At 49.3% G+C, this 26,272-nt stretch overlaps 1 protein-coding gene across 1 annotated transcript in view; it reads left to right on the forward strand.

Annotated features, from left to right (window-relative positions):
- The window catches only part of colgalt2b (collagen beta(1-O)galactosyltransferase 2b), a 33,074-nt gene extending 7,055 nt beyond the window's left edge, over positions 1-26,019 (forward strand). Inside the window, exons 2-12 of the mRNA XM_088599197.1 lie at positions 12,069-12,179; positions 13,172-13,289; positions 13,742-13,876; positions 14,267-14,471; positions 16,206-16,325; positions 17,473-17,549; positions 18,085-18,191; positions 18,959-19,091; positions 19,653-19,780; positions 20,424-20,630; positions 23,801-26,019. Of these exons, the coding sequence (XP_088455323.1) occupies positions 12,069-12,179; positions 13,172-13,289; positions 13,742-13,876; positions 14,267-14,471; positions 16,206-16,325; positions 17,473-17,549; positions 18,085-18,191; positions 18,959-19,091; positions 19,653-19,780; positions 20,424-20,630; positions 23,801-24,065 (1,606 nt within the window). The 3' untranslated portion in view covers positions 24,066-26,019. The remainder of the gene's footprint in view (positions 1-12,068; positions 12,180-13,171; positions 13,290-13,741; positions 13,877-14,266; positions 14,472-16,205; positions 16,326-17,472; positions 17,550-18,084; positions 18,192-18,958; positions 19,092-19,652; positions 19,781-20,423; positions 20,631-23,800) is intronic.
- The last annotated feature ends 253 nt before the right edge of the window (positions 26,020-26,272 follow it).

The following is a 26,272-nucleotide window of genomic DNA, read 5'->3' on the forward strand; positions in this document are numbered from 1 at the left end:
AACGGTGACAATTTTCTGTCCATTTGGTTGACCGTACCCAATCGATCCAAGGATCTCATCTATCCCTTTCCTGAAGATTCCGAAGGTATCCGCTTCAACAAGACGGCTGAGTTACTTGTTCCAGACACCCACACCTCTTTGTGTAAAGAACTTCCTCGTGCTCTCAGTTTTAAACGCACTCCCACCCAGATTCTGCATTGTGCACCTGGATTCGTGCTTCTCTATCAGTATGTCCAGAAAACGCAGTACTTTGGTCACCTACAACAAATCCCTGTTCAGGACGACACACATTCTGTTCCCCTCAGTCATTCACTTCGGTCTGGAATCTCTGAGTTCTCCGTGGCAGGACAGCCAGTATTTGAGCAGGAATAGCCACAGGGCTCATAGTCGCTGTAAGGGTAGCTGTCGCGTGAGACCTGTTAAGTGCATCTGTCGTTTAAGAGGTCGTTCATTTTTAAGGCCGTCGGGGGATTTGTATATTTTCACTGTGCTTTCAGTCCAGCCCCTTTATTAAGCACATTCTGACTGCGACTGTGAGTGACCCACCAAGGGGAAAATTCTCATCAAAGGGCTCTCACTAGCGCTCAGTCTCTCCCTCACACAGTCTCCTATTCAGGGCAGCTCCAGGCCAGACCTTCGTCTTCAGCAGTATGTGCTCTGAATGCTTGACGTGAACGCTACTGGGAAGCAGCTGTTCTTGAGTCCCAGGAGCCCCTGAGCCTCTTCCTCACGCTGCCCCAAAACACACACCTATTTTAAATGGGGCCTTTGTAACCTACGGTAGGGTACAGCTTCACAGGGGCTACTGCAGACTTCAGAATCCCTTATTAACGACTGTTACGATTACAATACGAACCAAAGATTTCTTGACAGTAATTCGGCATGTTTGCTATATTATACAGTTTTCCGTATCACATTCTGATTAAAATAACGCGTCATTAATAAGTACGTCATTCAAATAAAGCTTTACCACCGCGTCCGTTCACCAGTGATTTGGCTGCCTGATCTGCCCCAGAAGCAGCTCCCGTCAGACACTCCGCAACATTTAAACTCTGAGAAGCCACGGACTCGGGACAGGCCGGATCGTCGGATCCGCACGCAGCTGCAGCGGAGGTGGGTCTGGTGATGACCAGGCAGGGATTTCCCTGGCCGGCGGCGGCGGTGCGAGTCCCGGCGGCCGGCCCTGTTCTGAGGGAGGGGGCTGGGCTGGAGGAGACGAAGGTGCGGAGGTGCCCGGGAGTCCTGGCGGACTAGCGGACAGGAGAGAGAGAGAGAGAGAAAGCGTGTGGAAGGAAGGAGGCAGGGAGAGAAAAAAAAACAGGGGAGGGCTCTAACCAGTCGTTTTCTTAATAAACTACCCGAACTTCTTAAACAACTGACGGCTTTTCTTAACCCTGTGCATTTCCATCGAAAACTTGAGCTGCCGTCGAAACCTGGAAGACGCAACACGCTGTCCTGTCCCTGAAGGGCTTCGCTCGGTCAGGAACGGCAGCTGCTGCTCAGCTGGTCAGTCGCTGATGGCACGAGTGACCACATGGTCGCGAGCCAAGTCCGTCCAGCTCGTGCGGAAAGAACTCGGGGATTGAGGTTTTTTTTTCTGTTCTCGCGGTTTTCAAGATGTTAAATCCCCGGACAGCACACGCTCTCATTTTCTTTTAAAGGTGACCTTTCAAAACATTCAAATAAAACGACTTTCTACCAGGCTTCCCTGCAGCGCAGAATGTGGTAAATAAGGCGCTAGTGAGGTGTCTTAACTGCCCACGGCTTGGAGGCACTTGGCGCGTGTTTTCACGAGCCCCAGCGCTGCACTGTGTAATGGGCACAGCAGGGTCTCGCAGGAGGAACTGCACGCACGCGGTTCAGCGGACAGAGGGGGCGGGGATCGCATGGCAAAAGGCTCCATTCCACTAACAGTGCTGCACAGCCATTGCTCCTCATGCACAAAAGCATTGCACCCCGCTGCAATAAAGCGCCATCGTTATAACACCATTTTACAAACCTCTGTGATCGCAACGAGATTGTTCCCTATCTGTAGAAACGGGACATTTGAAAATGACCCACACAGCCTGCTGGACCAGGGCTGGCATCCCCTGGCCTGAATGATATACAGTACAGTACCCGCAGTGCTCTTGTGGTCTAGTGCTTGTTTAACTGCGAGGACTGGGACTCGGTAGGGAAGGTCCTGTGCTTCAGCTCTCTCCTCCCACGTGGTGGGAAGGTGGCAGTGACAAGTGATGATATTACAAATAGTAACGCAAACACAGCAGCACAGCGAGACAGGAAGCGGCATGTTCACTGTGTGAGAGGCGCCCTGCAGAGCACTTCACCACCATAGACTGGACGTGCACAGAATTATAAACTACAGGGTGTTATTACAGGTGTGGAGGCTTTGTGGCAGAAACGTTTCTGATAAGTCGAATTCAAGTAGTAGAAACAGATGACTTCCCTACCGGCGAGATCTACTCCTCTCGTATTGAATTAATAGGTATTTTACTGAGGCAGTCACAGTGAAGTTCCTTGCTCATAGATGCAACCGCATCTGAGATTTGAGCCCGCAGTCTTCCAGGAGCCCAGAACCCTAACCTCTCCACCGCTGCTGTGGATATAGCACGGATGTAGAAATACTGCAGCAGCCCAGGAGACGTCCTCCAGAAGTGACACCCTGGTCACAACTGGAGATCAGAGCGAGAGAGAGGTGGGGGTCTGGAGAAAGCTCTCTCCTCGTGTTGTTGAGGTTGGCTCTCAAGGGTCACCGAGATGCCAAACAAACAAGCTGGACTGCGTGGGCCTCCTCTGGCTCGGAATGACTCCTGTGCTCTTCGGAGGTTCTGAGGTGGGGACGTAAGGGGAGACCTTCTCCGTCTCTGGGTCCTGCCTGCCTGCAGCGAGGCCCGGTGGTGGTTCTGCAGCGGGGATGACGCCTGGAGCTGGCGTCTCCCTCCCTCCCTGCACACGGCACTGCAGAGCAAGCCGAAGACAGGAAGGATGCACAGCGTGCGACAGAGCGCCCTGGCTGTGGGAGACTCCTTCCTGGTCTCTGGGATTCGCTGGCAGGCGGGACGGGGATCTGTCCTGCTCAGATCGGATCTCCCCCCCAGTCAGACTGGGCCCCTCTACCCTTCTTGTCCTGCTCTCGGGCGAGGGTCTCGGGCTCTCTCGGAGAGATTTCCACTCTGAGGGTGCACTAGACATCAAGCAGGGACCCATTCCACGTGACCTCTGCTAGGAGATGTCCGGGAAACTTGGTGCCCAAACAGAGGAGCCTGGGAAGGAGAAATCTTTTCTTCCTGTTTGGTGCCAGTAGGAATCCTGGGTGCTGCAGCCCATGCCTGTTTCAGCTGGTTGATTCAGCCGGAAAGCCTGTGTCCACAGTGTGCACGACAGGAGCTGTGATTGTCCCACTCTTGTGTGTGTGTTTGCACAGATGCATGAACCAGATCTTGTGTCCGTGTGTGTGCATAAGCACTTCTTTTTATTTCAATAGTTAACACTGTTAGTAGAGGTATGTGGTTGGGTACTGGGGGGCAGTATCTGAGACAAATGTCCTGACAAAGATGTGGACCCCTGTTTGTGTGAGTAGGTGAGCTCTCTGTCCCCGGCATATGGTGTCCACATGCAGCCAACTCTCACAGGGAGAGAGAGCTGCAGGCCAGAAACTAATGAGCTGAGGAGATGCTCTTAACTTCAAAGAGAAAGAGAGGGGGAAATAGAACGTGTCCACTTCTTCACAAACCCTCACTGCTACCTGCTCTATTGAAGAGGGGGCTCGTGTGTACCCTCATATCTGCATATACACACACTGTCACTCTCACACAATCCACACACTGCTCGTACACACACTGCTCATACACACTCACACAATCCACACACTGCTTATACACACACTGCTCATACACACTCACACAATCCACACACTTCTTATATACACACTGTCACTCTCACACAATACACACACTGCTTATACACAAACACACGATCCACACACTGCTTATACACACACTGTCACTCTCACACAATCCACACACTGGTTGTACACGCTCACACAATCCACACACTGCTGATACACGCTCACACAATCCACACACTGCTAATACACACTCACACAATCCACACACTGCTTATACACACTCACACAATCCACACACTGCTTATATACACACTCAGACAATCCACACACTTCTTATATACACACTCACACAATCCACACACTGCTTATATACACACTCACACAATCCACACACTGCTTATACACACACTGTCACTCTCACACAATCCACACACTGCTTATACACACAGTCACTCTCACACAATCCACACACTGCTTATACACACTCACACAATCCACACACTGCTTATACACACTCACACAATCCACACACTGCTTATACACACACTGCTCATACACACTCGCACAATCCACACACTTCTTATATACACACTGTCACTCTCACACAATACACACACTGCTTATACACAAACACACGATCCACACACTGCTTATACACACACTGTCACTCTCATACAATACACACACTGCTTATACACACTCACACAATGCACACACTGCTTATACACACTCACACAATGCACACACTGCTTATACACACACTGTCACTCTCACACAATCCACACACTGCTTATATACTGTGTGTCACTCTCACACATTGTCTCACCACTGTCCACAAACACACTAACTGATACATATTTATCGCCCAATGGCATGTGGCAGTGGTGCAAAGCTGAGCTTGTCTCTGTGATGGAATGACTAAGTCTACAGGAAAACAGCACATTCTGCCCTCATCTTGGAATGTAAGTTTCTTCTCTGGGCGTGGGCCTGCGAGAGAGATGCTGCATTAGTGCTGAGAGCTGTTTACTGTGCATACAGTATATTTGGAACTGGAGGCCTGTTGTGCTGTGATGAAGGGACCCTCGCATTGCTGTGGGGCACAACCAAGCTGGTGTGAGTCAGCAGCTGGTGAAGCCAGCCCGTCTGGTTGGCAGGCAGTGCCACCCTGTCTGTGTTACAGGAAATTCACCAGGGCATGGCGAGCTTGCAGCCTCAGTGTCAGTGCAGGTTCACAGTGAGGTGCAAGCAGGCATCTTATGCAAAAAGTGCAGATTATGTGGGGGCTTTATTTAGAAATTCAGAATCACTCTACTTTATTTTTTTAATCCAGAAAGCAATTAACAAGAAAGCCCTTAAAACTCAGAAAGCATGGAAATGAGTTTTATTAACAGGGCATTTGGATCACACTACAGAACCATGTGTGGATGGTGATTCAGTACGATCTTTCAAGAATTACCTTGATTACAATCTGGGATCAATAAACTACTGAGCCAATAAATAAGTGAAATGAACCACATTGTAATCTTTGCTTTAATGTCTTACAAACCTCCATCATCAATCATCCAGTCAGTCTGTATTTATTGCACAGAGATGTGTCTATACTTTACACACTTTATAAGAGAGCAGCCAAGTAAAAAAGTGTCTTTTAATAAGATTCTACTTTGGTGAAAGTACAGTAAATTGTTTTAAGTTTTAAGTAAAAGCACAGTATTACCAAGCAAAAAGTGCAAAATTGCAGAACTGAGATACTGCTGTAAAACACCAGGTTTGTGTGTGTGTACAAAGCAGTATGCTGTTCAGCTGCATTTTAGCTTTGCTGGGTATGCTATGTGTAGTCCATACTGTACACTAGTTGTGTAAAATGTGTGTAGTGTGTATGCGGTACAGTGGTATGCACACAATGGATTGTGGTGTGCGCCCAGTGCAGTGCAGTGTGTGTGTTCAGTGTTTTGCGTGCAGTGCATTGTGTGCGGTACAGTGGTACTGTATACACAAAACGGATTGTGGTGTGTGTGCCTAGTGTAGTGTGTGTGTTCAGTGTTTTGCGTGCAGTGCATTCTATGTGGTACAGTGGTATGCAGGCAGTGCATTGTGGTGTGTGTGTGTGTGGTACAGCAGTATGTGTGTGTGTTCAGTTCTGTGTGTGCAGTGCAGTGTGGGTTAGTGCCTGTTCTTAACCCCTCTAGACAGCAGGGACAGCAGGAGTGCTCACACACCAGATCTCTTCCTAATCTTCCTGAAACCCTGAGAGAGGAAATTGTTTTGCCTCGAGATACAGAGACTGTATTGGAAGGGGAGCGTGTGAGGAATACAGGAGAGAGTGAGGGGGCAGATGAGCAAGAACACACTGTGTATATAAATACACTGGAGACACGTATACAGAGAAAAAAGAGTTCACGGGGGAAGCTTATCTTTGTCACAAGTTTAGGAAAAGAAAGCACCCCTGTGTAAGACTCTTCAAAATCTGTCAGTGATTCTCAACTCTTTTATAATCTGTCTAATTAGTAAACAGTCTATCTGTTTTTCACAGGCGACCCTGCAGTTCAGAGCAGCTCGGTGGTCAGACAGCAGTGCAGTGTGTATCAGCAGAAAGGCTGTGTTCAACACCCTCTCCCCACTGTCTGAGCCCCTAACAGCTGTGCTAATAACAACATCCCCCAGTCTCACCTGCAGCCAGCTCCCAAAACAAGTGTTAGAGCCTGTCTAACAGCACTCTGTGTTTACAGTACAGCTCAGCAAACACACTGGGGAAATAACCTGAAATTACTATTTCTAGCTGCTTGTCTGACACAAACCACGCTGTGTCACTGTGCGAGCATAGGATTTGCAAATTAAACTGGCTGGTGCCTGTTTATAGAAGTCAATTCTCTATTGTACCCAATGTCTGCAGTTCTCTTTCTTTCTCTTTCTCTCTTTGATGCCCCTGGAGGAGTTGAGTGGTTAGATTTCCTGATGAGATTTAGTAAGGAATATTCTAGTTCACCTTGGAAAACTCTGGTCTGATTGTCAGGCCCTGCCAATGGCAACTTTACTGCCAGCCCCCTCTCTGCCTCATATTGGCCTTCTTACACTGAGCAAATCCCTGTCTGCACACAGAGCACAAGGCATACACTGGGAGACTGGAGTGTGTTCAGTATCTCAGTGTCAGAGAGCTGGACTGTGGTGTGCGTTCAGTATCTCTGTGTTAGAGAGCTGGACTGTGATGTTTGTTCAGTATCTCAGTGTTAGAGAGCTGGACTGTGGTGTGTGTTTACTATCTCAGTGTTAGAGAGCTGGACTGTGGTGTATGTTCAGTATCTCAGTGTTAGAGAGCTGGACTGTGGTGTGTGTTCAATATCTCAGTGTTAGTGAGCTGGACAGTGGTGAGTGTTCAGTATGTCGGTGTCAGAGAGCTGGACTGGTGTGTGTTCAGTATCTCTGTGTTAGAGAGCTGGACTGTGATGTTTGTTCAGTATCTCAGTGTTAGAGAGCTGGACTGTGGTGTGTGTTCAGTATCTCAGTGTTAGAAAGCTGGACTGTGGTGTGTGTTCAATATCTCAGTGTTAGAGAGCTGGACTGTGGTGTATGTTCAGTATCTCAGTGTTAGAGAGCTGGACTGTGGTGTGTGTTCAGTATCTCAGTGTTAGAGAGCTGGACTGTGGTGTGTGTTCAGTATCTCAGTGTTAGAGAGCTGGACTGTGGTGTATGTTCAGTATCTCAGTGTTAGAGAGCTGGACTGTGGTGTGTGTTCAGTATCTCAGTGTTAGAGAGCTGGACTGTGGTGTGTGTTCAGTATTAGAAAGTGTGAAGCTGTGTAAGGAAGCTCAGGTGTATGCCTGCGCAGACCGGAGGGTGACTTTTCTGAAGGGAGATTAGATGCAGGTATGACTGAGAGCGACCTCATGTGCACATCAATTACACTTTTGCAGAATTACAGTAATTTATAACTGGGCCACACTGCAATCTCCAGCCAACACCCGCTTTCAGCTGGCTGTGTGAGTCTTTCTCAGGTCGCAGCCCAAATCTTGTCGGAGAGCAGGATCAGGTAACAGCCTGGCTACAGAGCTCGCTCAGTTCACAAGACTTACACAACAGTTAGAAGATAGTGTTTCTCAGTCATGACTCAGAGCTGAATGTCTGCATCACGGACTGTTCCCCACGAGTCGGGCTGGTTTGGGTCAGGGCCACAGTGAGATGGAGGGAGGGGTGCGTGTGTGTGGGGGGGTGGTACCACAGCTCCTGGCACTCTCAGCTCAAGTCCCCTGGCACACAGACCCCGCTCCTGTGGGAATGACTTCAGAAAATACCGTAATCACGTTTGCAAGTGAGAGGAGGCCATTCGGCCTGTCCTGCTTGTTGGGCAGTTTAGTGGCCTCGTGAATCTCAGGTGTTTCCTATTCTCCATCCTGAATGATTTTCCTTTCAGTTTCCACTTGTGTCCCTGTGTCCTTCAGTACTAGGTGGTAAGCAGTCCCCTGGGTTAATGGTGTCATACCTGAGAGAGCAGTGCTCCAGAAGACCCAGCGTTCTGGAAAACTTGACTCCAAATAATAATAATAATAATAATCATAATAATTATTTTCTAGACACTCCCCTCCACCACCACCAATGTGTGGCCTCACATGGATGGTCATCACAGTACGCTCACCACACACCAGCTATCAGTGGGGAGGAGAACCGTGGATAGGAGGCCATGATTGGTTAAGCCCAGGGGGAGATCTGGCCAGCACACCCGGGTAACACCCCTACTCTTTTAGAAAAACACCCTGGGATTTTTAATGACAACATGGAGTCAGGACCTCAGTTTTACATCTCATCCAAATGGTCCTTTTTTTACTGTATAGTATCCCCATCAATATACTGGGGCATTAGGACCCATACAGACCGCAGGGAGAGAGATCCATACTGGTCCCACTAACACCTCTTCCTGCAACAACCTTGGCTTTCCCAAGAGGTCTCCCATCCAGGTTCTGGCCAGGCTCACACTGCTGAGCTTCAGTGGGGCTGCCAGTGTGAGTTGCAGGGTGATATGGCTGCTGGCTATAAAAACTCTCCCTTCAGTGGGGATTAAGGGGTTTTAGAGGGAAGATGTCTAGCAAGCACAAATATAACTGCATTTTTTCTATAAAATTAGCATATTACTCTTAGTTGATGTGTGCTATTTTATAAAAACAGTGTTTAATGGTTTAACACCATTCCAGCATAAGAAAACAGGGGTTATCTCAAAGAGAGAGAACGGTGAAGATGGTGAAGGGTTTTACGTTTGAACTTTCATGGTGAAATCTTTTTGATTGAAACATCTACAGTTGAGCCTACACTGAACACAATATGTGTTAATAATAAGCAAGGTCAGAGGTCATACTAGTGCATCATAAAGCTTAAGCATAACTTCCTTGTGCTTCTGCTGTGCTTGTCCCTTTGCCCTGGAATTTGTTTTCTTTTATTGCTTCCATATATTCTCTTTATGAGACAGAAAGTCTAATAATCTTAATTAACACCCAGATCCCTTTCAGGTGTAGCTTCCTGCAATTCTGAAGAGTTACAGAATTACCCATGTGATGCGTATGGTATGTTTCTACAGCCTGTGTGGATCACACTGCACATCGATTTGACATTTCATTTTCAGTACATCTGTATACTCCGTGATTTTGTCTAAATCTCTTTGCAATTCCCTTGCTACTGTTTGTTTATTGTATCATCTGTCTGTGTGTGTCAGTGTGTCAGTGCCTGTGTGTGTCCGTGTGCGAGTGTGTGTTAGTGCCTGTGTGTGTCTGTGTTTTCCCATCACTGTGCTGTGTCATTGTGTGAATGTGTGTGTCTTGGCCTGTGTGTGTCTGTGTTTTCCCATCACTGTGCTGTGTCATTGTGTGAATGTGTGTGTCAGTGCCTGTGCTGTGTCACCGTGCCAGTGTGTGTCAGAGTGTCGTTGTATGATTGTATGTATCAGTGCCTGTGCTGAGTCAGTGTGTGAGTGTGTGTATCAGTGTTTTTCCAGCAGTCCTCTGTCCTTGCTGTGGTGTGTCAGTGTGTGTGTGTGTGTCAGTGTGGGAGTGTGTGTTTCAGTGTGTGAGTGTGTGTATCAGTGTTTTTCCAGCGGTCCTCCTTGCTGTGGTGTGTCTGTGTGCGAATGTGTGTCAGTGTGTGAGTGTGTGTGTCAGTGAGTGAGTGTGTGTATCGATGTTTTTCCAGCGGTCCTCTCTCCTTGCTGTGGTGTGTCAGCAAACTCTCTCTGACTGCCTGCTCTGTGTGGGGAGACGTAAACAGGAAATCCAGACACGGTCTCACAAGAAAAACTGTTGGCTACATCTGGAATGTTTTTTGTTTCTTTTTGCATGGCAAAATTTTATTTCTGATATTATTTATTTAGCACTTATTTATGTCCATTGCAGTTTGTTGTGCTGGTGGTGCTCTCTGTTGTACAGTAGACTGCTTTAATAACATCTAACATCTCACTTGTGTTGTTCTGGGGTGTATGTGTTGGTGTTACCCACTGATAAATTAAATAATCGCAGAAATGATTGAAAACTAGCCTCATCAGTTTTGATCAACAGAGATTTCTGGAATCCTTAATCCTCCAGTACCACATGATTTTGTTTGGTAATGTAATAAGGACAAGGTGTATTTAAGTCAGAGGAGGTTAAGAGTGGATATGTGTCTTGTACAATTTACAGTGAGATTTCGGTCAGTCAATCACTGTCAGGAAGTCAGTGTTTCAGTTGGTCAATCACTGTGTCAGGAAGCCAGTGTTTCAGTTGGTCATTCACTGTGTCAGGAAGCCAGTGTTTCAGTTGGTCAGTCACTGTGTCAGGAAGCCAGTGTTTCAGTCGGTCAGTCACTGTGTCAGGAAGCCAGTGTTTCAGTCGGTCAATCACTGCGTCAGGAAGCCAGTGTTTCAGTCGGTCAGTCACTGTGTCAGGAAGCCAGTGTTTCAGTCGGTCAGTCACTGTGTCAGGAAGCCAGTGTTTCAGTCGGTCAGTCACTGTGTCAGGAAGCCAGTGTTTCAGTTGGTCAGTCACTGTGTCAGGAAGCCAGTGTTTCAGTCGGTCAGTCACTGTGTCAGGAAGCCAGTGTTTCAGTCGGTCAGTCACTGTGTCAGGAAGCCAGTGTTTCAGTCGGTCAGTCACTGTGTCAGGAAGCCAGTGTTTCAGTCGGTCAGTCACTGTGTCAGGAAGCCAGTGTTTCAGTCGGTCAGTCACTGTGTCAGGAAGCCAGTGTTTCAGTCGGTCAATAACTGTGTCAGGAAGCCAGTGTTTCAGTCGGTCAGTCACTGTGTCAGGAAGCCAGTGTTTCAGTCGGTCAGTCACTGTGTCAGGAAGCCAGTGTTTCAGTCGGTCAATCACTGTGTCAGGAAGCCAGTGTTTCAGTCGGTCAGTCACTGTGTCAGGAAGCCAGTGTTTCAGTCGGTCAGTCACTGTGTCAGGAAGCCAGTGTTTCAGTCGGTCAATCACTGTGTCAGGAAGCCAGTGTTTCAGTCGGTCAGTCACTGTGTCAGGAAGCCAGTGTTTCAGTCGGTCAGTCACTGTGTCAGGAAGCCAGTGTTTCAGTTGGTCATTCACTGTGTCAGGAAGCCAGTGTTTCAGTCGGTCAGTCACTGTGTCAGGAAGCCAGTGTTTCAGTTGGTCAGTCACTGTGTCAGGAAGCCAGTGTTTCAGTTGGTCAATCACTGTGTCAGGAAGCCAGTGTTTCAGTTGGTCAGTCACTGTGTCAGGAAGCCAGTGTTTCAGTCGGTCAGTCACTGTGTCAGGAAGCCAGTGTTTCAGTTGGTCAGTCACTGTGTCAGGAAGCCAGTGTTTCAGTTGGTCAGTCACTGTGTCAGGAAGCCAGTGTTTCAGTTGGTCAATCACTGTGTCAGGACGTGAGGGATTAGAGAGGTGAGGAAGTTCCAGCTCACCTCTCTAATAAAAGCTGTCAGACTGATGGGCACTCCCTCTAACTGCTGTAGGAGGCAAACAAAAACAGAGACGAGGAGCCAGAGGAATTGTGCAGATCTGTAAGCATTCTGCAATGATGAATGCGTCACCTTAATGTTTGTGTTTGTGTGTTTTAATGTCCTTGTGCGGTGCATGCTATTTCAGCATTGAAATGTCTTAATGCTGTTGTAATGCATAGTGAATGTTGATGTTGTTGATTTGCGTTTGATTTTGCGCATCCAGGCGTGATGATGCCACCTGTTTGTGTTGTGTATGTGTCCCTTTGTGTTAATGTTGTGCATTATGTTGACACTTGGTGTTGTGTGTTGCAGGGCAGCTACAGACCACAATGTGGACAACACCACAGCAATGCTGAGAGACTGGCTGAAGAGGGTTCAGGGGCTCTATCACTATGTGGAGTGGAGACCCATGGAGGAACCTCGGTCAGTGAAACTTTCTCCGCAGACCCCTGAATCCTGATCTCGTTCCCTCCTACTGCCCTCCTTAACCTTCCCTTGCTCCCTCGTGCTTTTACCTTGACCTTATCCCTTCTCCCTGAAACCCCCTCCAACACCGTCACCATATATCAGGGTGTTGCAGTTCAGGTAACAGGACCTCCCTTGGCAATGCGTTTTTTCATACACAGCTACAATTATGATCAGTGAGACTATGGCACAGATCACTTTTCCACACAGTCTCCTGATCAATTGAGTTAAGGGTCCTGCTGTTAACACACAGCCACATGGTGCCGTGATGCGGAAACCCAGGTCGTTCTTGACCCCGGACTCTGATGTAACAGGTCCTGTGTGCGACAGCAGGGGTTACAATGCGGGAGGGGTATTCAACAAGAACCACACACCATCCCAGAGCATAGCAGCCAGGATCTTCCCTGGCATTTCGGGATGGGGATTCAGCTCCAGTGTCATTTGTCACTCCCACCTTTTGTCTCACCCTTACAATGATCTGCAGGACCTGTACCCCCTCCTTGTGTTACCCCAAGCACCAGTGAGCAGCGTTGGCACGGTTACCCAGGGGAATGCTGAGATCACTTGCAGTGCCAGCAGGTTTCTTGCCCATAATGTGAGCGATGATCTTCTGCTGGTGTCATGCCCGGGGTGTGCAGAAACCTTAGGGTTCGGCCAAATTCACAGAAGCCCGCCATCTTCACACTGACTAAACATGTCAATACCAAGGACAGGCGGCACAGTCCTGTGGGTTCAAAGTTCAAGGTGCCCTTCCTGTCCAAACCCTGTGTCATGCAGATAGTGAGATGACTTGTTCCATTACTTCTGGGAAAAATCCTCATAAAATGAAAGAAACCACACTGGGCCTTAAAATAATGTTGCTGGATATTTCTTATCGTTCTGTGTCCTCTCGGTTTTAACTGAATCTCGTGCTGTTCTCTCCCTCTCTCCCACTGCCTCGCCCCTCTCAGCTCCTACTCCGATGAGATGGGGCCCAAGCACTGGACCAGCTCGCGCTTCACCCACGTCATGAAGCTGCGCCAGGCCGCTCTGCGGGCGGCGCGGGAACGCTGGGCCGATTACATCCTGGTGAGGGGAGAGTGGGCTCATGGGATACCCATCTGAGGGCGTTCGCCGCCAGGGCTCGCGATGGGACATCAGGGGGTTGGCAGCTAGCCTGGGAACGGGCACGCTTGGCCCTGACAGGAGATACCGTACTGGGTGGTAGAGGGCGCACAGACCGAAAGTCTTCAGGTGTTGCTTTTTTCACCTGAAGAGATGCAATCTTATGCACCTGTGCATCTAACCGCCACAGTCTGAGAGAAGTACATTGCTCACACTGCCACAGGCCTGTGGCTGAAGGGCAAAACTGAAATATCTCCACCATCAACGATAAGCGCTAAGCTCAGATGTGTTGAAATCAGTGTTTTGAGTGCTGGTGTATGTTTTTTGGATTGGGCGGCAGCTCTAGATTTGTCCCGGTATTTCAGGGGTATTGGTTGTGCACCTCACTCTTCTCTCTCCCTCTCACCCGGCCCCAGTTCGTGGACAGCGATAACCTCCTGTCGAACCCGCGGGTCCTGTCTCAGCTGATGGCCGAGAACCTCACGCTGGCGGCGCCCATGCTGGACTCCCGTTCCCTGTACTCGAACTTCTGGTGCGGCATCACGCCCCAGGTACCCGTCCGTCTTCGCCAAAGTGCAGACAATACAAGGGGAAAGGCACACACTGGCAGTGTGAACAGAATAGGGCAGCAAAAGAGTTAACAGTGAATAGAAAGCAGAATGTTGTATGATGGAGAACATTTGTCAGACATGTAATTGAAACATAAATGATCTTGGGATAAATCAAAATGAAAAGCGAATGCAAGGTGATAAATTGATCACTGCAGTACAGTTAACTACAAAAATGCAAAGCAAGTACTGTATGTCTCAGCCTTGATTTCTGCCTCTGTCGGAAATCTAAATGGAATTGAAGTGAGTCTGAGCCGATCTCTCTGTGTCTCTCCTGCTCTGTTTGTCCTCACACCACATCTGCCTCTTCCCATTTCCCTCTCTCTCCTTCAGGGGTATTACAAGCGCACCCCAGACTACGTGCCCATCCGAGAGTGGAAGAGGCTGGGCTGCTTTGCGGTTCCCATGGTGCACTCTTCCTTCCTGCTTGATCTGCGGCGCAGCGCGAGCCGAGCCCTGGCCTTCTACCCCCCGCACCCCGACTACACCTGGGCCTTTGACGACATCATGGTGTTCGCCTTCTCTGCGCGACAGGCAGGTCAGGCAGGGGGAGAGGCTGGGGGAGAGATGGCGAGACAACCCTCACCCGAGAGCAGGTCCTAGCAGAGTACCATAACACAGTCCAGATCCCCAACCTCATTTTCTTTTTCAATGAAAAGGCAGACTGTCTGACACTAATGAGCTCTTTGAGCGAGGCAGGCACAGAGCACAGGTCTGTCTGCATCGCCAGCGTGGACAGACAGGATGAGACCCCCTTCATCCTGCAGTGTCGGACACACAGAGGCGACAGAGCACCTCTTACAGTGAGCGATGGAACACAGCGGTCCTGCTCCAGGTGTTCCTGGGAGCAAGCAGTGAGGGAACAATAACACAGGGAGGAGAGTCAGTATCAAGGTCTTTAGTATCTTGCCAATGCAGAACATAATTGCTCAAACCCAGCCAGTTGTTGTGCACCAGCACTGTAGTGCTGATTGTATTCAATTTGTCATGCTAGTGAAGCCTCTGAGCTCGAACCTGAGAGAGGCAGTGAAGAAACAGACTGTGTGGCCCATCAGTCATGCTCCTGGGTTGTGTGTCACTTTCACGTTGTGTCTTCAGCACTGTGCTGCATTGCTTCTAGTGTGTGTAGTGTTTGCTGTGGTGCACATGCTGTGGCGGGTGCATGTGTACTGTGTTGTGTGGGGGTCCATGTCGTTAGCTGGGGTCTGAATGTGCCACGTCTGTCTGTGCTAACCTGCCAAGGATCTAACCACGGCAGGGGGATTTGCTGGCATCATAAAAATAAATGTCTCCCCCTCCAGATCCCTCTTTAAAAAGCAGGATGGAAATGCCCCCCCCCCCACCCCCCAGCACACTGATCAATGGAACAGCCCAGGGGTCGCAGGGCACTGTTTGCTTATTAACTCTGTGAAATGGACCTTGCATCAGATTTAGAACTTTAAATAAAAAGATATTGGGGATGCATTTTAAATTGTAGCCATATGTAATTCTGTGGAGCAGGAAAGCTGTTTGAAGTTTTATGAGAAAGTTAATAAGTCCCATGCCCGTGAGCAGGTATTTAGGCTGAGCTTGCGTGTGTGGTTGTAGTTAGAGGTGTTGCAGTGAGGCAGTCCAAACGCCATGCACAATAAAGACAAGCTTCGCAGGACTAATGAGATAAACTCCAGAGAGATCAAGGCAGTGTGCTTGCAGAGATGCTGAGATTGCCCCCACTGGAGAGCCTGCCCCATGTTTTATCAACCAGAGGCTGATTATAATGAGTGTGAGCAGTGTGAGGCAGCATGTATAATGGTTCTTCTGGGTTTCTGCCCTTGCCCTGCCAGTTCGGCCCTCACCGCCTGGGCACGAACCCGGTCCTCCGGCGTCACGCAGCAGGTAACTTGCCAGCTGAGCTAAAGGAGATCTCCCCCAGCCCGGGCGGCTGAGATCCCTGTTATACACAGGGGCATATTTGTTATATATGGATACAATGTATACAGAGTCAGTCCAGTGTATATACGCAGTCAGCGAGGGTGTGTAGTGTCAGGGTGTGTAGTGTGCGCAGTGAATGTGTACTGTGACTGTAAAGTGTGTCCAGTGTGCATACACAGTCAACAAGGGTGTGTAGTGTCAGTGCAGTGTATGCAGTGTGCACAGTGAATATGTACAGAGTCAGTACAGTGTGTCTAGTGTGCGTACGGATCAGCGAGGGTGTGTACAGTATCTCTGCACTTTTTGGAGGTCGAGTGGGTGTAGAATACACTCTGTGTTGATACCCAGTGTCTTTCTGCAGACATACAGATGTACATCTGTAACAGAGAGCACTATGGGTACCTGACGGTGCCCCTGAAGCCCCAGCAGACCCTGGAGGAGGAGGTGGAGAGCTTCGTTCACATGCAGATGGAGGTCATGAGTGAGTGTCTGTATCATCGGCACTTTCTTTCTGCCATAACAAAACAGATGGAGGCAGCACATGATTCACGATTGCTCCAGCGTCTGCAGGCCGATGTCAGGGGTTGGTCTGTGTGTGCAGGGGAGGGAGTGTCAGCCTGCAGGTGGTCAGATACCTGCCCCCAGCTCCTGTCCGACAGGCTGACGCCAGCCTCGACTCAGCACATCTGCCTGAACATCTGGAACAGGGCTGGACACTTCCACTCCCACTCCCACACACCTTTACACACACACACAAACATTTTCACTCGCACACACTTTCCTTTTTCTGTAGCTTGAGCTCCCACTGACTCTCATTATTTTTATGTACTGTTCTGGACTCTACCCGGCACAAGGTTTAAGTAGATAGAATGTAGAAAACACAAAGTTTTACATTTAGAGGTGATTTGGTTTATTAAAACAGCAATTTATCTTGTCAAGACTTAAGAGTCCTCTGTTTTGTCAGGAGTTGTTTCACAAAGGGTTTACGTGAAGAATTTATGTCAAACTTTGTCCCCACAAACATTGTATTACCTGCACACACACAAACTTACACACATATTGACACCTGTCCTCAACACAATTTTATGATGAAGACGGGCCATTCAGAGTTCCAGTCATTTTTATCTGCACTAGAGCGTGTCTTTCAAAACTGTTATCGCCTCTGTAGCCTCTGAATAACATCCAAATCCTCCATAAAATCCACCAGTTTACATTTTCTGTGCCCTTCAGAACTGTAAGTAGATGGGGACACTGTAATTTGTTGTGACATTGTACTGTTCATTTGTTCATTTCTCTCATCCCCACTTTCACTGTCTCTGGCTGGGTTGTGACTGTTGAGCTAGCAGCCTTTGAAAAAATGGAGGGGGGCAGATTTTGGCTCCACAGAAAGGTCATTTGCAGCTCTCTCCCGTGCTCGTGTCTCCGAGACCACGTGGAAATCCTACTCACAGCGACCCCTCACACTCACCCTCCCTGCTGCGGGAAAGCAGCGAGGTGTGACTGGCCTGTCAGAGGCCGGTGTGAGTTTTGTCAAGGCAGTGAGAAGGAGAGAGAGCACAAGGGGCTCATTCAGAGAGAGAAGGAAGATCCGGTGTCAAATAACCTCCACTCTCCCGCCCACCCCTCAGTTGACCGCCCGCCGATAGAGCCGTCGCAGTACCTGTACACCCCACCTGCGCCGCGAGACAAGATGGGCTTTGATGAGGTAACAGAACCCGTCCTGTGTGTGTGTGTTGGCACGTTTGAATGTCAGAACATGACAAAGGTTGCAAACGAGTGGAGCCATTTGGCCCCAGTTTGCTCATCTGTTCGATTCAAGTGTCTCAGAACAAACAGTGAAGCGCGGACCAGAGGGCACAAAGTGTGAAGTAAGGGGAGGTGCATTTAAAACTGACCAAACAAGAGACACTTCTGCACACAAAGGGTTGTGGGAGATGGGAACAAGCTACCACGCTGCGCTGTCAAAGTCGATACCTTGGCTTCTTCCGAGAAACTGCTGGACGGCGTCCTCGGTCTGATGAAGTACTGCCAGCCACACAAACCAGACCTCCTCCGGTTTGTAAACTGTGGAATTGAGCAGTCAGCTGGATCCAGGCGTTTGTCCAGCCATTTCCTAAAGGAGCCAAGGCCTCAGCCCCTGGACGGGGGAGCCCGCTCCAGACACCCACAGCTCTTTGTGTGAAGAGTTGTCACTGGTGGTCCTGCTGGTCTGTCTCACACCCATGCCCCCCCCCCCTCAGATTTTCCTGATTAACCTGAAACGCCGCGCGGACCGCCGGGACCGCATGCTGCGCACGCTGGAGGCCCTGGGCATCGACACCACAGTGACTGAGGCCGTGGACGGCAAGTATGAGTGGGGGGACGGGGGGGCGGGGAGCAGGGGAACAGGGGGACATGGGGACATGGGAGCAAGGGGATAGGAGGACAGAGGTGCAGTGAGGACAGAGGGACAAGGGCGATATGGGGACAGGGAGACAGGGGAGCAGGGGGACAAGAGAGAAGGGGGACAGGGGAGCAGGGGGACAGGGAGACAGGATTATCGGTGGACATGGGGACACAGGACTGGATTTGCAGCTGTAACAGAGTTAGTGTTAGTCACTGTGCATAGCAGGGTCCTCAGCTGTCTGGGCTGAGGGAGGTCTTCTTTAGCTCACGCGGTTGGTGCCCTGTTGCGTTACGCCGGAGACCTGGGTTCGCGCCCCAGGTGTGGGGACGGAACGGGTGGCGGGGGGCACGACCCTGCACGGAACCGTGACTATCACACAGCAAAACAGGAAAAAAATGTTCTCCCAGGTTTCTGGAACAGTAAAAGCAGAAAGGCCCCAGTCTGGACTGAAACACACGAGGACACGTGAAAAAAATGAACGTTTCAATGACTCCAACACACTTTTCGAGCTGTAGCTGAGGCTGTAGAAAGTTGTGGAGCTGAAGCTGCTCCCTCTGAAAGCAGAGCTGTGTGTTTGCTGCCGCCCTGACACTGCTCTCCCCTCCTGTCTCTCACTCATCTCCCTCCGTCTCCCTCCTCTCTTTCCCCTGTGTCGTTTCCTTCTGCGAGTCCCTCCTTCCTCCCCTCCCACCTCTCTGTTGCTCTCCCCGGCTCACTGGCTCTCTCAGAGCACTCAACACCTCTCAGATTCAGGCCCTGGGCATAGAGATGCTACCGGGCTATAAGGACCCCTACTCTAGCCGGGTTCTGACCCGGGGCGAGATCGGCTGTTTCCTGAGCCACCACTACACCTGGACACAGGTAACACCTGACGTAGCCGACACTCCCCACTCGTGACACACACCTGACTATCTGATGGTGCAATAGCAATGGAATCTGAGGAGATGACACACTCCTGAAGCCAGAAGCTGGGTGCAGGGTGTAGTGCAGGGGTCTCCCCAATCCACTTCTTCTTATGGGTCACCCTAGATCCCTGTTACCTAATCCCTTTGAGCACTTGTTCAAGCAACTGATCAGATAAGCAGAACTAACTTGATTGAACATGTCAGCTATTTAACTGATCATAGTTAAATAGTTCCAGGTGCTGATTTAAAGGCTGTGTATAAAGCCTGCTAGACTGAGACTTTCTACTAGTAGAGGCTTCTGATGCATGAGGCAATCTCGCATGTGTTTGGGTCTCTCTGGCTGTCCAGGCTGTACCTGCCTGGCCAGGACGTTGCTCATCTTGATTCCCTCTCGAGAGACTCTTGTGGACAGATTACGGAACTGTTATGTTTTTTTTTAAATGTGGGGCGAATCATGAGTCAGAGCAAAACCTCTGTGTGAGTCTGTGTCTGAGCCATGGCTCTTTGCTGCCCCCAGGTGGTGGAAAGGGGTCTGCAGCGTGTCCTGGTGCTCGAGGATGATGTGCGTTTTGAGCCCAGGTTCAAGAGGAGGCTAATGGCCATTATGGACAATATAGACCAAGCCCAGCTGGACTGGGACCTCATGTGAGTACGGAACTGCGTCAGCTTGTGAGCAGAGCTGCCTGCTGAGCTTTATGAAAGCATGCAAACATCAGCTTTTTCAAAAAATTCAAAACGCAGGCGAAACTCCAAAATGTGTGGGTTGCAAACGCACATCCAAGCAACTACGTTTGACGGAGTAGTCTGGTGGAGTGCTTTAGCGTTCAGTGTTGCACCGATCACACTGATCTGCACACACAGGCTCAGGTACATGTGCTGATACACATCGATACCAACAGAGCATGGGTTCTAAAACTGCTCAGCTGCATTCTGAGGCCAGGTGAGGGTGTAACGATGATCCATAGGACCCTGGAATTTTTCCCACACTAGACTAGATAGTGGCACACACGCCAAGTTACAGCACTCAAGCCTCAGCTTCTCGCCTGCCTGCAGCCCTTACTGTCCAGGCTGTACAGGAGTGGATCTGCTGTTACAAGAGAGACTGGAGTTATAGGGTGAGAGTGGCACAGTTTTGTGCTGCACAGGCAGGCAGATGCATGGTATGTCACCGTACATGTGAGGGTGAAAGACATTAGACACGAAAGCAGAAAGAATGACTCAAGAATAATCCCTTCTCTCTTCTTTTCCTTTCCTCTGATCCTGTCCCCATGTGCGTCTTCTCCTGCAGTTATATAGGGAGGAAGCGGATGCAGGTGAAGCAGCCGGAGGAGTCGGTCCCGGGGGTCAATAACCTGGTGGTGGCCGATTACTCCTACTGGACGCTGGGGTACGCCCTCTCCCAGCAGGGGGCGCTCAAGCTGCTGGCGGCCCAGGCCTTTGGGAAGATGTTGCCCGTGGACGAGTTTCTGCCGATCATGTTCAACAAGCACCCCAAGTGAGTCAGACCCCGACACCTCCGGGCTTGGCGTGTACCTCAGAGCTACGACCAGCATTCAGCGGGTTCGAGTCGACACAAACAAGCCCGTAATGTAGCAGACTGTGTGAAGCAACACAGAGGGAACACACGAAAGCACACAGCACACGCAGTAAGACAGACAGGGCAGACAGAAGCATCTCGCACAGCACAGAACACGAACTGGTTAAGTGTGTCCAGTCAGTCCCAGAACCTCATCCACATGAATCCTCTTGAATAATCTGAGCAAGTCTGCTTCAAAAATACCATACCAAAATATGATCCCACACAGCCACAACTCTTTGTGTGAAGAGGTTTGTCCAGGTTCCATTCACTCGCTCACGAGGAAACTGTGAGCCGGGATCCTGGGCTCTTTTCTCATCGTTGAGCAGGAGGCAGCCTGATGGACTGACTGTTAATAGCCCGGAGCCCCGGATGGCTTAGGATAAATACATCACAGTGGCAAACAGCAGAGAGACAGCCCTCCCTCACATTGTATGAGGTGAAATGCACACGAGCTGACAGACAGCGTATTTCTAGCGCGTTGACACACACACTGGTGTGGCCTGCGATGGCACAGTGCTGAGATTGTTTTCCGGGATCAATGGGAATCCTGTGCCGGTCTCGGCACACAATGGCTCCCTGTGCTCTCCAGTTCCTCAAGACTTCCTGCATCTCCCCCCAGCTTCCTTCTCCTAGCCTCCTCCATTCTCGCTTTCACTCTCCTTCTGTCCTCCACTCTGCCTCATTCTCTCACTGCCAGACTCGCTCTGTCAAGCATTCTCTGATTTCTTCCATCGGTTCCCAACGCTCTCTCGCTCCCCCCTCTGGGTTCAGGAATGCAGGGGGGAGCAGAAGGAATGTGTGGCTGGGGCAGCTTTTCCTGTCCCTCTGTAGGACTGGGACAGAATTCCTATTGATCCCAGGGAACAATCCCAGTTCTGTCTTCTCCAGCATTAATGTGCTAGGTCCCTAGCATGGACCTGAGTGTGAGTGTGTTGTGTGTTGTGTGTTGTGTGTGTTGTGTGTGTTGTGAGTGTGTGTGTGTGTGTGTGTGTGTGCGTGCGTGCGTGCGTGCGTGCGTGCTTGGGTACACATGTGTCCTGCTTGTCTGTGTGTGTGCTTGGGTACACATGTGTCCTTGTGTGTGTGTGTTTGGGTACACATGTATCCTGCTTGTGTCTGTGTGTGTGCTTGGGTACACATGTATCCTGCTTGTGTGTTCGTGTGCTTGGGTACGCATGTATCCTGCTTGTGTGTGTGCTTGGGTACACATGTATCCTGCTTGTGTGTGTGTGTGTGTGCTTGGGTACACAGGTGTCCTGCTGCTTGTGTGTGTGCTTGGATAGGGGGGGGGGGGTGAATTGCAGAATCACTGAGTCACTGTTGAATGTATGGTGTTTAAATAATGTACATGGATTCAGATATTAGCTATCATTTCCATTTCCATTTCACGCACTTCAAGTATGAATTGTGATGAACCGAGTCTCAAGATATCCTGTCAGATAGAGATTTCATTCCGTCCCAGTTGCTTTGTGCCTCAATACAGGATTAAAATCTGTAACTATAATTTCAAAGACTGTACAGTCTATCTGGCTTAGATGGTGTTAGGTTAATAAAAAAATTGTCTTCAGCCCATGGTAGAGATGAATCAATTTTATATCAATTTCAAGTTAAAATCACATATAAATTGAACATGATTCTGTATTAGTTCCTCCAACCTTTGTTAATTATTGGATTGAACAATACAATCTTAAAAGTTAAACGTCAGAGACAGTGTGAAAAGAGATTGCGCTAAGTGAAGGGACATTAAACAGTACTTTTCCTTTGTGGAAAATATATTGCCTTTGGACATTCCAGAATTCATTCAGATGAAAAGCTTGGAGAGCTTAAAGTGTTATTAAAATCTTCAAGCAAAAAACAAGGTGTCTCTTCCAGTAGGAAACCTCTGAATGGATTTGAATTGTGCTGTCATCCTCAGCAGGGGTACTCAATAGTGTGTTCTCCCCTTGCTCATCATAATGGTTTCTGAGCTGTAATACATTCTTTGTTTATAGGACAAGCAAGTGAGTCCCATTTTTTCGCTTCAAAAACCATAATTGTGAGGCGCAGCGCAGTCTGACTTACTCGCTTTGTTTCAGGACACTGAGATAATTCTGGAAATCATTTGAATTGCTGAACACTGCAGAGGGGAGATGAACTGGCTCAGTGTGTTAATTCCCCCCTCATACCTTATAACAAGCCCTTCTTTGGGGCTGATTGTGTTTTGAATTACACTAAAACCCAAGTTTGTACCAGATCTGTAATTGTTCCCATTCTCTTCTCTGTGGGAACTGATGGCTTTTTGGCTCTTTAAGGGAACCAGTAGGCTGGTTTCTATTCTCTGTATGCCTTTTTCATGGCTTCAGCACTTTGCTTGGAAGATGAAAATGATGCGTCAATATGAACATCTAAGTCATAAAGAAGCCTCCTCATGATCATCATTGCCCATTTGAGATGTTTAGCTCATCGTGGCTTGGTGCGTGTAACATTGTCTGTCAGGTGTTCTTGTGAAATGTTTACAGGTTATAATTGTTTTCTGATCCCCCTATTTTGAAATAAACTGATATTACTAAAAATATCAGAATGTAGGTTACTGATATCAATTAGGAAGTCGTCCTAATACAGATCCATGTACTCCATCAATACTCCATGAATTTCATCACCCTGATTCCTTCTCCCATTTTCTCTAGTGTCTGTGAACAGTCCATTAACCAATTTGCAACCCCGGTACAGGTACATACATTACCTTGAGTGCCTTCAGAAAACATCACATGTGGTTTGTACCCATTAATGCTGTTGCATGTTCAAAGTTATGCCAGACCTACCTTTAGAAAAGCCTAAGTTGTCGACCATCCCCTAGAATCCCACTGCCTGTGATCCTCTAGTTTAGTCCTAACCTTGCTGTGAAGAGCAGTAGGACTTGCTGGTCGGTAGTTACTTGGTTCAGTCTTGTCATCTTTCTTATGGATGGGGGCTACACGATGGCACAAGGAGAGAATGGACTGATCGCTGTGTCTGTGTGTCTCTCTCTCTTCTGCCTCGGTCGCTGATGAGGTGATTGATTACTGGGGTGCCTGTCAATATGACCCTCTTCTCCCCCCACCTCCTAGGGTGGAGTACATGGAGCAGTTTGAGCAGCGGAACCTGCGGGCGTTCTCAGTGGAGCCCCTGCTGGTCTACCCCACGCACTACACCGGCGAGCCAGGATACATCAGCGACACCGAGACTTCAACGATCTGGGACGACGAGTCGGTGAACACGGACTGGGACCGGGAGCACTCTCGCAAGACCCGGCAGCAGGGTCAGATCAGCACCGCGGCCCAGAACAATGTGGCCAGCGCCAGCCCTGCCAGCGCCACCCGTGATGAGCTCTGAGGAGCACTGACACGCACGCCATAATCCCCTCCAAGTACACACTGCACACACCATCCATCCCCAACAACCACACACACCATCCATCCCCAACAACCCCACACACTGACACACACCATCCATCCCCAACAACCACACACACTGACACACACCATCCATCCCCAACAACCACACACACTGACACACACCATCCATCCCCAACAACCACACACACTGACACACACACCATCCATCCCCAACAACTACACACACTGACACACACACCATCCATCCCCAACAACCACACACACCATCCATCCCCAACAACCCCACACACTGACACACACCATCCATCCCCAACAACCACACACACTGACACACACCATCCATCCCCAACAACCACACACACTGACACACACACCATCCATCCCCAACAACCACACACACCATCCATCCCCAACAACTACACACACTGACACACACACCATCCATCCCCAACAGTCACACACACTGACACACACACCATCCATCCCCAACAACCACACACACTGACACACACCATCCATCTCCAACAGTCACACACACTGACACAGACATACAAATCCCAACATACTGACACACTGACCTGTGTCTCCAGATGGGAGGCGCAGTAGATGCTGCAGGAAGTGGGCGATTGGCTCCCCCCACCACGGTTCACCCCGGAACTTTGGACATTGAGTTGATTGAACCCCTTCCCCCTTGTGCTGCTTTGTTATTGTGCTGCATTGTTTCTCTGCATTTGTCCATCTGTTGCAGATGAATATTCTGTAGTGGATGACAAGCAGACTCTCTGTACTAATCACTGGGGGAGTTTTGAGACCTGCGAGACTGGAATTGTCTCCAACATAGAAGGTGTCTGGAGCACCCGCTGTGTTCAAAATCATGACAAGAGGAAATTCAGATTGATAGTCTCAGACAGATATTGTAGATGAGAAGCTGTGGAACTCTAGCATTTTAGTTGACTTTAGTAACAGGCTGGCCCTGTGTGCTGTAACTAGTTCAAAGACTGGGGTCAGGTGTGTGGGGTCGGGGTGGGGTGGGGGGGACTGGGAGGATGTGGGGCATCAGTCAGGTAGCAAGACAGCTGTGTCTCAGAGCCAGGTGACCTACTCCCTCTTCTGCAAGGAACTTGGGTGTCCCAAACCTCACCTCGGTGTGCAGCTTCCACCGTCTCAGGCTCAGCTCACGTATGGACAGACCCCACCTTCCAGTCCCACTCATAGTACAGTGAGTGAGACAGAGAGCCCCCTGGGATCCTGCTGTAACTCAATAGAAAATACACCACATCTGTTTCTAACAATGACCAGCTGCTGACCAGTTGAACAAAACACAGCCCTGTGTTTGTGTGGATTTGGGTGAGTGAGAGAGCATGTATGTGCAGTCCTGGGCATTAATTCACAAACACAGCGACACAGTTACTGTCAGCTTCTGGTTTAGGGAGTGGAGCTACTACTCACTCAGAAACAGGGTGCAGTCAGACAGTCAGCCAGAGTCAGGGGACAGGAGCAGCAGGGGCAGGCACTGCGGTCAACAGCCAGTCACATGCCTCTGGAAAACCCAATGCTTTCATCCAGCAGTGTGAAGGGCAGCGCGATGTTCATACATGCCGCTGTGCCACAAATCCCTGCCACTGCTGTTCCTGTCACTCTCCAGTAGGGCGGCGATATAACACTTGGGAACAGCACTGAACTTCTCTCATTGTGCCAGACACACGTTTTGGGCAGAGAAGCAGTGTAACTGCAGTTTGTGCCTGTCAGACTGACGCATTGTAAATTGTGCCTTGGCATCCCCTTCTGATGCTTGGCATGGCAGTAATTAATGAGGTTGGCTTGATTTAGTCTCTTTAATTATTACTTGCTGTGCAGAGCTGTGTGGATACAGAGATAATTTAATGGACAAAACATTTTTGTTACTGCATCAGTAAAGTGTTGCAACAGTATCTGTGAGTGTATCTCTGTGAATTTTGGGGTTTGAACATCTGTATGTTCAGACTATGTATTTGAGCCTGGAAGTTGTTCAGTTGGCTGGAACAATGCTGCCAGTCCTGCATTTGTTTCTCTCCCCTGGAAGAGATGGAGTTGGAAAAGATGGAAGGGAGCATGGGATGGAGTGAAGTGCATTTGTTCTCCACAAAAAAGGGAGCATTGTCTTGATCCTGGTGTCCATTCTAATCCAGAGAACTGCAGCCCATG

This window comes from Lepisosteus platostomus, chromosome 11, assembly GCF_059453375.1.
Source record: "Lepisosteus platostomus isolate fLepPlt1 chromosome 11, fLepPlt1.hap1, whole genome shotgun sequence".
NCBI lineage: Eukaryota > Metazoa > Chordata > Actinopteri > Semionotiformes > Lepisosteidae > Lepisosteus > Lepisosteus platostomus.